The 12,052-nt window shown below is 44.2% G+C and overlaps 1 protein-coding gene across 2 annotated transcripts in view; it reads right to left on the bottom strand.

The window, feature by feature from the left end:
- Positions 1 to 12,052, bottom strand: part of ARHGAP8 (Rho GTPase activating protein 8) — a 62,248-nt gene that overhangs the window by 19,834 nt on the left and 30,362 nt on the right. For both annotated transcript variants that reach the window (XM_063446726.1, XM_063446725.1), the window contains exons 4-8: positions 6,720 to 6,807; positions 6,154 to 6,285; positions 4,871 to 4,957; positions 2,716 to 2,814; positions 1,762 to 1,875 (exon numbers count right to left, since the gene is read on the bottom strand). In XM_063446726.1, the coding sequence (XP_063302796.1) occupies positions 1,762 to 1,875; positions 2,716 to 2,814; positions 4,871 to 4,957; positions 6,154 to 6,285; positions 6,720 to 6,807 (520 nt within the window). The remainder of the gene's footprint in view (positions 1 to 1,761; positions 1,876 to 2,715; positions 2,815 to 4,870; positions 4,958 to 6,153; positions 6,286 to 6,719; positions 6,808 to 12,052) is intronic.

Here is a 12,052-nt window from a genome sequence, read left to right as displayed (position 1 = left end):
ATGGAAGGGTTTTATTCAACTTTGTCTGATCTTTTTCTTGTTTTATCGGACTGTACGAATTTAGAGTTATTAAAAAAAAACATTTCCCACTGCTGTTAAAACATTTAACTTTAATACTTAAAAAAAAAAAAATCAAAATCATCCACCAAATGTATTGATTCCGCTTTATATGAAAAACCGAAAAGTAAATATAATCCTAATTCAACAATGGAGGCTCTTGGATGCGTTGCTCCGGTCACGGTACGCAAGCAGGCGAATCTGAGTGTTAAATTTGTAAAACTGTATATCTCCTAGGTTTACCTAAACGAAGGACCATTTCATAGAAAATAATCAGAACTACTTTCAATTTGGGGTTTTGTTTTCTTTTGATGTCGCTTGCGTGTTCTCAAATTACGAGGCCGAGAGTGCAGCTCTCCTACAGATAACCAGCAATATTTGCACAAGTCTAACTACGTCTATATACAAACTGCCTGAAGAACATGATAAATGGAAATTGAAAATGCTCATTCTGAATTATCCACAAAGGGAAAGTCGAACAATATGTCTCAAGGTACAACGTACAAGGTTTAATGTTCTGCAATGTCAGGAAGATCAAACTTCAGGCCTTTATAAAGGCACCAGAAATGGCCAGAATGGAGTAAAGAGAAATGTCTGCAAAAGGACAATACTGTAATACGGAGATCTTTAAAAAGAAAATGGTACAGCGCTACGGAAGGTGATGGCGCTATATAAATAATAAAATAATAATAATGACATTATATTTGGCAAGTTCAATGGGAAATACAACATTTCAAAAAGCAGTTTTTACTATAAAGAAAAACACTAGGCTTTCTTTAATTAAAGGCAATTAACAGTGAGCAAATCATGATATACCATTAGTATGATATTGTGTATACCATGGGGGTGGGTAACCCGAAAGGAGCTGTAAATTTTTTTGTGAATCATTGCACTATTCAATTTTCTCCTTAATGTCTACCTGTGTCTGAAAAAGAACATTTAACTTTATTTATAATCTTGCTTTTATAATAATTATACCATTCCAGCCTTCCTTCTTCACACCAATAAAGCTTATTGAGAGGTGTATGTAGTTTTTTCATTTGAAATTTGCACGTGTATTGTTTACGTTTCTCATTTCCGAGCATTGTTGCAGTAACGTAATTCTGCGTAAATATAATGTGTTTGGCGGCTGCTCTATGTTCTGCAGCGTACAATATGTCATCACTGGCGTCCAGATTTTATTATTTTTTTGTGTTTTTTTATTTTTATATTTTCAAGTGAATAATTTCTTCTTAGATTCTTTAAGTGAACCGTCACTAGACATTTTAGAAGTCTCACACCCTGAATTTTCCATCTGAACAAAAAACAACCCATGCAAACAGCAGGTTATGGTTAGTATAAAGACTCTGTAACTATTAATTGCTGGGAGACTCACACAATCCTAAATAAAGAGCTGAGGGGAGATGGCCTTCTATCTGCTGCTGGAGATCAATATAAAGACGCATTATAAAAAATATATAAAACCGAGGAAAGTGGACGTTTTTCCAGCCACTTTCACAGTCAGAGAAAATTCAGGGACAGAAAATGTCAAAATCCATAATAACAGAACCAACAAAGCCCTGGGTTTATCCATAATAACAGAACCAACAAAGCCCTGGGTTTATCTGCACAGCGGAACCTCATTAGAACAATAGTAGATTAATATTATAGGATTATATATTAATATTACTGATTAATGAAGGAGGTAAAATATATCAAACTTACTACTGGAGGCTGACGCCAAACTGTTGGGTAGGGAGCGGGGGACGTGGGGGCGGACATTTAGCAGGACAAGAGGGCAGTTTGGCTTTCTGTGAAGCGCGGAGCTTCTCATCGTGTCTGTATATAAAAAATGAAAATATGTAAAACATCATTGTTACATACACAACACAATGAACACATTATTAAGAACAATGACAGTATTTTGTTTTTAAAGTATAAAAATAATAGGAAAAAAAGGTTCCTCTGAAACCAAAACACATTTGCGAAGCGTTCCCAGATGTGTTAAAGCTTTCACAGCTTGTTACAATGAAATGTAGATACAATTGCAGTATCTGACGTTTTAGATCACTAAGTGTGACTTGCGCCAGACTTTGGAGGAGAGAATGTGAGACCCTGGAAGTTCTCATTCACCATTAGCATATAATCCTACCGGCAAATCTGGCGACATCAATCCCTGGGTACCTCACAGTCCCCCACTAGCGTCTGCCTTACTGTCAGACCTGATCAGTGGAATTTATTGATTAAGACTCAACACCTACTTTTCCACACAAAACCAACATAAATATCTAGACGATCTACAGTAAGATTTGTCTAATTATATTGGCACAGGGGTTAGACAACCTGCCTGAATTTATAAAGTTTAAAGGTTTCTGAAGTTATGAACTTGTATCAGGTGGGCATTTGTTAAATTATAATTATCTCTATCTGGCAACGCAAGGGTGGGGGGAAATTGTCAATAGGGGTATTTGCCAGTACCGGCAAGATATATTTACCCAATTCCATGTGGGAAGGAGACCTGGTAACTCCAGTTTACTCTTAAAATTTGAGGGAGGGAAAGCATTGACTCTCAAAATAATGATTTAAAAGTAAGTTAAAAAAACTGAAAAGCACAATTTTAGCTCACATTAAACCGAGCCCATTGTTTGACTCACGCAATACATTAATCCGAATACTTACTGCAACACTTCTTGTGGGATAATCAAGCGGTTAAATTTCAGGTGCTCTCGGAGGTCGCTCAAGTATTTTATATACAAAATCTTTTTGCCGAACTTGTGACTGAACAGAAATCAAGAAACGTTCATTAATAATGAATTTGCAGCACACAATTAAGGTACAAACAGGGGGATATATTGATATCTGCAATCAGACAAACAACTTTTCACTCAAGCTCCCATTCTCCATGAGCTTAAAGCGTGCATCTCAGATCAAGCCATCATTCCACTCCTGCTTCCATTACTGGGGAATCCACAGCCTTCACTGGCACTATGGCTCCCTATATTACCCCCTCCATTACCCCTGTGGTGCAGATGGGGTTAAAAACCCCTTCTGTCACTTACCTTAGTCCTGCACCTATGCCCCTGGGGGCTGGCGAGGGCTCCGCTCCTGACCTGATGTTGGCATGGTAGACCTAATGCATATGCACTGCAATAGCCGGACTCGCATTCGTAAAACCCCCATAGCATAGGACAACATTATACAATGCTTTCCTTTGGGGATTCGCATGAGGACATCCAGCGTCAGTTAAGTGACCAAAAGTCACCTAACCACCTCGAAGTCCCTCTAGTGGCTGTCTGGTAGACAGCCACTAGAGGTGGGGTTAACCCTGCAATGTAATTACCTTTGCAGAGTTAAGGGACCTGGACAGATGCACCCAGACAATTTCAATGTGCTTCCGTCCTACAAGTTCAGCCTTTCTCCCATCTGTTTCTGCTGTTAAACTGTTTTAAAAATGGTTTGGTCAAACTACATTTTCTCCCTCTGTACAAGCCTACTTTACATGTGAGATAGCCTGCACAACAATGCAGGACTACACTGGCTGAAGCGAAATGCGCTAGCTGGCAGCCCTCCCTTTTTTGACTCTTCCAGAACCAGGAGTGTCAGAAATAATTCCCAGTTTGGCAAGTGGTTAATATGAATTTATTAGTGAGCACAGCGAACATCCCAGGCCAGCGTGACCAATTTATCAGTGGTTGGCACCGGCTGATTGGGACTTGACATTCAGAGCAGTAGCTACACAGGTCTCATCATGTGCGCTGGATATTATTCTCCCGAACGGGGAACAGAAGGAAGATGAAAGGTTCCAGGATCGAAGAGTGGAACGGGCACACGGAGAACGTTATGCTGTAAATGAAGCATGCAAGGAACTGACGATCAGTTATACTCCAATTACATATCTAGAATGAAAAATGAATTACTTAGGAAACCCGTAGGACTGAATAATAGACTTGGTAGAAAAGTAAGATGCCTCAGACTGATGAAGGGGCAGACAAGATCTGGTATTCCAAGAGCTTTGGACTACATCTCCCATAATGCCAGCGGCAATGCAAGTATAATATGCCAGATTCGGCACTTGACCATAGACCCTGGGGTTATTTTGGAGGGACGTTAAGGAGTGTTGGACAGCAGGGAGTATTGCCTCGGTGGGTTGCAACAGGATAACTGTAGATACAAATATCCATTTTGCTATCTATCCTAGCTGTTCATATAAGGGTTAATTTGAAGCAAGAATAAATTTGGCATTTTATCTTCTATTCTCGGAAATAGGATTTATATAAAATCCCAGTTACGGGAAAAATACTGATTTCGAAATGTTCTTGTTAATTGTCTAAGATATCGGTATTTGTAAATATCTGGTTTTAATCAAATGTGTAATGCGTTATATAACGAAAGATTATAACTAGAAACAGCTGTTTATAACTTGTAAAAAAACAAATTACGTAATTAATGCTCATGGCCCCCACCGACATGAAAATGGGGTATATATGCTACTGACGTAAAATTACAATTTGAATTGGTTATTAAACACGTCTCTGCTATTCATTTCCAATGTCCAGAGCTCTGAATGAGTTGGCAAATATCCATCATCCACAAAGGGTCCGGGCTGATTTAATCCCCAACAATAACCAAGGCTACAATAATTACCAAGAGCTTACTAATTCACGTAGGAGTCTGATTAAATCCACTTTGGGGCCAAAGAATGCTTACACTATTTGCAGTATAATTTGTGTCTTTTTCACCTTATATTACTAGGGAATTATGCAACATCAGTTATACAAAATGGGCAACGCAGTTCTAACGGTGACATGCCAGAAGGCTTCAGACATGCCCTTACCTTATGACTGGCTTGAAAATATTCCACAGCACTTTGATGAAGTTAGTCGGGTGGACAACATACAACATTTTCAGATTCTTTTTATACCTTACAACAATAAACATAAAAAAAAATCACTCTCTGACACCATTTACCATCAATGCCCATCAATGAGCTGCACGCCCGCAATTCAGCTTAGTGAACATGCAATATCTGTTGTTTAACCCCTTAAGGACACATGACATGTGTGACATGTCATGATTCCCTTTTATTCCAGAAGTTTGGTCCTTAAGTGGTTAAATGAAAGTCACACACATCATCACAGAGCCCTATTAATGTTTCATGATGCCGTGCCTTGATCCTGAAATGGTTCAAGGAGTGAGCAACACTGAATGCTCTTTTACATGTGAGTGCAAAGCGAGCCTGGGGGAAAATCGTGGTGTGTTTTTTTTTTTTTGCAAGATAGAGATCAGAGAATCCCACAATCAAATGACAGCCATCTAACAACAGGAAAGGAAAATAGACTTTCCTATGATGTGACTCCATCAGAAACCTATTATTGGCACCCATTATCCTCTCTGTTCACTTTGAAGAAGCTACGTTTAAGATCTGAGCGCTAGTGATAAAACAGACATTATTGGGGAACAATTTTACAAAAAGGTCGTGTAATATAAAAAAACAGTGCTTTCCTAGATGGAGTCAGATGTTTGCAAAAGCCTCTATAAACTAGTAAATTAATACAAATCTGGCATTTATTTTAGTTTTTTAATAATAATGTTTTTCTAATCCTGCTTATACGGTTTTGCTTGTTTTCTAAAATATTCAGTTTTCAAGCTATTTTGTATAAAAATAACGTTATAGGCTTATTATTCTGACTGCAATGAAAGAGCGGCTTTTCAGTCATGGGGGGGGGGGGGTCAGTCAATATTCCAGTTACACAGTCAGTTATGAAGGTTTAAAAGTGACGCTACAGTGCAGTAACGCACCTGATAAAGAATCATACAGGTTTACAAGATACTGAATGCATGATTTTTAGCAACTACTGCAGACGTTGGCACTGTAGCATCATCCACTCGAGGACAGGCTGAAAAACGAACATGACCAAATATCCGCATAAAAAGAGTGCGCATTTTATATCAGACTGTGAGCTAGACTGTCCAATCACAGACTTCACAAGGTTAATTTATAAAACTGCTGATTTCTATTGAAATCTGCACTTTTTATAAAAATGCAATAAAAAAAGAGGACACGTTCTTCACACATAGAGCATTTCAAAAACGCATTGGGTATGATGATACACGCACTTCCTGTCAAATGCCTTGTAGGCGCTCTGTAACCAGCTCAACGAGGGCTTATTCCGACTGTTCAGGCCGTAGTGAAAATAAACCACCGTATAATCATTCTCTACGTAATGATCTAGAGTGTATTTCAGATACCTGCAGAGGAAACCAAGAAAAAAACCATTATTTGCTTACAAGAATAATGGATAAAAATGCTCACAATAATATAACTCACAGTAATATGCAGTATACACCAATCACAGAGCTCCACGGCCAAAAAAAACTCACAGTAATGTGCAGCATACCGCTATCACAGAGCTCCACAGCAATAAAACTCACAAGATGCAGTATAAACCCATCACAGAGCTCCACGGCCAAAAAAAACTCACAGTAATGTGCAGCATACCGCTATCACAGAGCTCCACAGCAATAAAACTCACAGTAATGTGCAGAGTTACAGTGTAACAGATTAAATAACAAGACAATAGACAGTTATCTAGTTATTAATGTCAGGCTCTTTAGATATTTGAATAAGCAAAGCACCGGACCCATTCATCCACACCATCACTTTGTATAAAGATGTAACATACTCCAAAAGACGAACGTGATCAATCTCGTGGCAGGGGGGCAGCCGACAACAGCTAAATGTGATTACCTTCCTCCCGAAATTGTCATCACCTGATAGAGAGACACAGAATGGCGAGGGTTACAGGATCTAGAGACAAATCACATGCATGAAGTAATCTAGTTTATCATTTCTTGACGTGTCCACATTGGGGATTAATCACTGAACCAGGAACTGGGTAAATATGCAGGAGGGGCAATAGATATTAGACCAATCACCCAAACCACTAAATTTGGGGTAAGATACTCCTCTAGTGGTTGTGTCCCTCACAGCCACAGCACTGCCACTGGTATGTCTGAAGCTCAATAAAAGCATCTGATTGGCCCAGGCTATGGAACAAACATTTACCATGTTTGTATTGAATAATTCATAATGGACGGGCACGCCTTCAATGGTCGTGATGCATAGAATATACCTTAAAACAGTATATAAGGATTAGGCAACAGTGTTAAACAAAACAAAACAAAGCAAAAGACACAATCTCCTCGGTATCTGCCAATAATAACGTGATCCACAATGGTTTGCGTTTAGGTTAGAATATCGCATCCAGCATGTCACCGGGCCTTTAGCCCAACATTGGCAGCGTCTGCTGAGTAAGTAAATTAAAGGACCACTATAGGCACCCAGACCACTTCAGCTTAATGAAGTGGTCTGGGTGCCAGGTCCAGCTAGGATTAACCCTTTTTTCTGTAAACATAGCAGTTTCAGAGAGACTGCTATATTTACCTTTGGGTTAATCCAGCCTCTAGTGGCTGTCTCATTGACAGCCGCTAGAGGGCTTCCGCGCTTCTCACTCTGATTTTCACAGTCAGAAGACGCCAGCGTCCATAGGAAAGCATTGTGAATGCTTTCCTATGGACTGGCTGAATGCGCGCGCGGCTCTTGCCGCGCATGCGCATTCAGCCGGTGACGGAAGAAGAGGGAGGAGAGGAGGAGGAGAGCTCCCCGCCCGGCGCTGGAGAAAGAGGTAAGTTTAACCCCTAGAGCCCCCTAGAGCCCGGCGGGAGGGTCACCCTGAGGGTGGGGGCACCCTCAGGGAACTATAGTGCCAGGAAAACAAGTTTGTTTTCCTGGCACTATAGTGGTCCTTTAATAGACTGCTGGTTACCCCTAAACCTGATAGATTGTAACTTTCAACATTCTCAGCCACTCTGTAGGATTTTCAGTGCCGAAATACAATGCCTAATCCCAACGATAATCCCTGGAACTGTGCATTAAAATGAATGATCAGCGTTGCTCGCACCTCCAGAACTCCTACAATAAGAAACCACAGAGCTCTCTGTCAGAATGGGGCGATTGTAAAGAGGATATTTATGACCAGCATTCTGATAGTTTGTGTTCTAAAACCCATAACATTATAGGATTGAAGTAGTCGCCAGCATTCAGAAAGTAAAAACGAAAATCAGTTCATTGTAATTAATTCACTGCTTAGCTACAGGTTCCCGGTCTTTGATCTGCCGTGTTCGAAAAATCTAATTAGCTTCAAAAAGCGATTTCCAGAAGCAAATTCTTGTTTGGATTAAAAGAGATTTTTTTTTTGTTTTCTTTCTTTAATCCAGCTCTAATCCTCCAAGATGTACAGGAGGAACATGACGGAGAGGGTTAGAAGTAGCCAAAAAAGAACTTTCTCCATAATGAGTTTCTCCATATTAGAGAGAAGGAGACGCCGATTAAAACCTCGGTGGAATGTGCTGTATGATGGATGGTGGGTGTTTGATAGCAGAGCTAACGCTGTTATATCAGAAATATCACCAACTCATTTATAGTTGGCAGGTAGACTTCAGATAGTTTTACATTAATTCATTTGTATCTTAAAAAAATAAAAGAAACAGCCGTAAGCAGACGTTTATAGGAGAGAGCGTTCTGCTCAGGGAGTGCAGGTTATAGAGAGCCAGAGAGAGCGTACTGCTCAGGGAGTGCAGGTTATAGAGAGCCGGAGAGAGCGTACTGCTCAGGGAGTGCAGGTTATAGAGAGCCGGAGAGAGCGTACTGCTCAGGGAGTGCAGGTTATAGAGAGCCGGAGAGAGCGTACTGCTCAGGGAGTGCAGGTTATAGAGAGCATACTGCTCAGGGAGTGCAGGTTATAGAGAGCATACTGCTCAGGGAGTGCAGGTTATAGAGAGCCGGAGAGAGCGTACTGCTCAGGGAGTGCAGGTTATAGAGAGCCGGAGAGAGCGTACTGCTCAGGGAGTGCAGGTTATAGAGAGCCGGAGAGAGCGTACTGCTCAGGGAGTGCAGGTTATAGAGAGCCGGAGAGAGCGTACTGCTCAGGGAGTGCAGGTTATAGAGAGCCGGAGAGAGCGTACTGCTCAGGGAGTGCAGGTTATAGAGAGCATACTGCTCAGGGAGTGCAGGTTATAGAGAGCCGGAGAGAGCGTACTGCTCAGGGAGTGCAGGTTATAGAGAGCCGGAGAGAGCGTACTGTTCAGGGAGTGCAGGATATAGAGAGCCGGAGAGAGCGTACTGCTCAGGGAGTGTAGGTTATAGAGAGCCGGAGAGAGCGTACTGCTCCGGGAGTGCAGGTTATAGAGAGCCAGAGAGAGCGTTCTGCTCAGGGAGTGCAGGTTATAGAGAGCCGGAGAGAGCATACTGCTCAGGGAGTGCAGGTTATAGAGAGCCGGAGAGAGCGTACTGCTCAGGGAGTGCAGGTTATAGAGAGCCAGAGAGAGCGTTCTGCTCAGGGAGTGCAGGTTATAGAGAGCCGGAGAGAGCGCACTGCTCAGGGAGTGCAGGTTATAGAGAGCCGGAGAGAGCGTACTGCTCAGGGAGTGCAGGTTATAGAGAGCCGGAGAGAGCGTACTGCTCAGGGAGTGCAGGTTATAGAGAGCATACTGCTCAGGGAGTGCAGGTTATAGAGAGCCGGAGAGAGCGTACTGCTCAGGGAGTGCAGGTTATAGAGAGCCGGAGAGAGCGTACTGCTCAGGGAGTGCAGGATATAGAGAGCCGGAGAGAGCGTACTGCTCAGGGAGTGTAGGTTATAGAGAGCCGGAGAGAGCGTACTGCTCCGGGAGTGCAGGTTATAGAGAGCCAGAGAGAGCGTACTGCTCAGGGAGTGCAGGTTAGAGAGAGCCAGGGAGAGCGTACTGCTCAGGGAGTGCAGGTTATAGAGAGCTGGAGAGAGCGTACTGCTCAGGGAGTGCAGGTTATAGAGAGCCGGAGAGAGCGTACTGCTCAGGGAGTGCAGGTTATAGAGAGCCGGAGAGAGCGTACTGCTCAGGGAGTGCAGGATATAGAGAGCCGGAGAGAGCGTACTGCTCAGGGAGTGTAGGTTATAGAGAGCCGGAGAGAGCGTACTGCTCAGGGAGTGCAGGTTATAGAGAGTCAGAGAGAGCATACTGCTCAGGGAGTGAAGGTTATAGAGAGCCGGAGAGAGCATACTGCTCAGGGAGTGCAGGTTATAGAGAGTCAGAGAGAGCATACTGCTCAGGGAGTGCAGGTTATAGAGAGCCGGAGAGAGCGTTCTGCTCAGGGAGTGCAGGTTATAGAGAGCTGGAGAGATCATACTGCTCAGGGAGTGCAGGTTATAGAGAGCCGGAGAGAGCATACTGCTCAGGGAGTGCCGGTTATAGAGAGCTGGAGAGAGCGTACTGCTCAGGGAGTGCAGGTTATAGAGAGCCAGAGAGAGCGTACTGCTCAGGGAGTGCAGGTTAGAGAGAGCCAGGGAGAGCGTACTGCTCAGGGAGTGCAGGATATAGAGAGCTGGAGAGAGCGTACTGCTCAGGGAGTGCAGGTTATAGAGAGCCGGAGAGAGCGTACTGCTCAGGGAGTGCAGGTTATAGAGAGCCGGAGAGAGCGTACTGCTCAGGGAGTGCAGGTTATAGAGAGCCGGAGAGAGCGTACTGCTCAGGGAGTGCAGGATATAGAGAGCCGGAGAGAGCGTACTGCTCAGGGAGTGTAGGTTATAGAGAGCCGGAGAGAGCGTACTGCTCAGGGAGTGCAGGTTATAGAGAGTCAGAGAGAGCATACTGCTCAGGGAGTGAAGGTTATAGAGAGCCGGAGAGAGCATACTGCTCAGGGAGTGCAGGTTATAGAGAGTCAGAGAGAGCATACTGCTCAGGGAGTGCAGGTTATAGAGAGCCGGAGAGAGCGTTCTGCTCAGGGAGTGCAGGTTATAGAGAGCTGGAGAGATCATACTGCTCAGGGAGTGCAGGTTATAGAGAGCCGGAGAGAGCATACTGCTCAGGGAGTGCCGGTTATAGAGAGCTGGAGAGAGCGTACTGCTCAGGGAGTGCAGGTTATAGAGAGCCAGAGAGAGCGTACTGCTCAGGGAGTGCAGGTTAGAGAGAGCCAGGGAGAGCGTACTGCTCAGGGAGTGCAGGATATAGAGAGCTGGAGAGAGCGTACTGCTCAGGGAGTGCAGGTTATAGAGAGCCGGAGAGAGCGTACTGCTCAGGGAGTGCAGGTTATAGAGAGCCGGAGAGAGCGTACTGCTCAGGGAGTGCAGGATATAGAGAGCCAGAGAGAGCGTACTGCTCAGGGAGTGCAGGTTATAGAGAGCCGGAGAGAGCGTACTGCTCAGGGAGTGCAGGTTATAGAGAGTCAGAGAGAGCATACTGCTCAGGGAGTGAAGGTTATAGAGAGCTGGAGAGAGCATACTGCTCAGGGAGTGCAGGTTAGAGAGAGCTGGAGAGAGCGTACTGCTCAGGGAGTGCAGGATATAGAGAGCCGGAGAGAGCGTACTGCTCAGGGAGTGCAGGTTAGAGAGAGCTGGAGAGAGCGTACTGCTCAGGGAGTGCAGGATATAGAGAGCCGGAGAGAGCGTACTGCTCAGGGAGTGCAGGTTAGAGAGAGCTGGAGAGAGCGTACTGCTCAGGGAGTGCAGGATATAGAGAGCCGGAGAGAGCGTACTGCTCAGGGAGTGCAGGTTAGAGAGAGCTGGAGAGCGTACTGCTCAGGGAGTGCAGGTTAGAGAGAGCGTACTGCTCAGGGAGTGCAGGTTAGAGAGAGCCAGAGAGAGCGTACTGCTCAGGGAGTGCAGGTTAGAGAGAGCCAGGGAGAGCGTACTGCTCAGGGAGTGCAGGTTAGAGAGAGCTGGAGAGAGCGTACTGCTCAGGGAGTGCAGGTTATAGAGAGCCGGAGAGAGCGTACTGCTCAGGGAGTGCAGGTTATAGAGAGCCGGAGAGAGCGTACTGCTCAGGGAGTGCAGGATATAGAGAGCCGGAGAGAGCGTACTGCTCAGGGAGTGCAGGTTATAGAGAGCCGGAGAGAGCGTACTGCTCAGGGAGTGCAGGTTATAGAGAGTCAGAGAGAGCATACTGCTCAGGGAGTGCAGGTTATAGAGAGCCGGAGAGAGCGTTC

Source organism: Pelobates fuscus, chromosome 3 (assembly GCF_036172605.1).
Source record: "Pelobates fuscus isolate aPelFus1 chromosome 3, aPelFus1.pri, whole genome shotgun sequence".
Lineage (NCBI taxonomy): Eukaryota > Metazoa > Chordata > Amphibia > Anura > Pelobatidae > Pelobates > Pelobates fuscus.
This window is presented reverse-complemented; position numbering and strand designations above follow the sequence as displayed.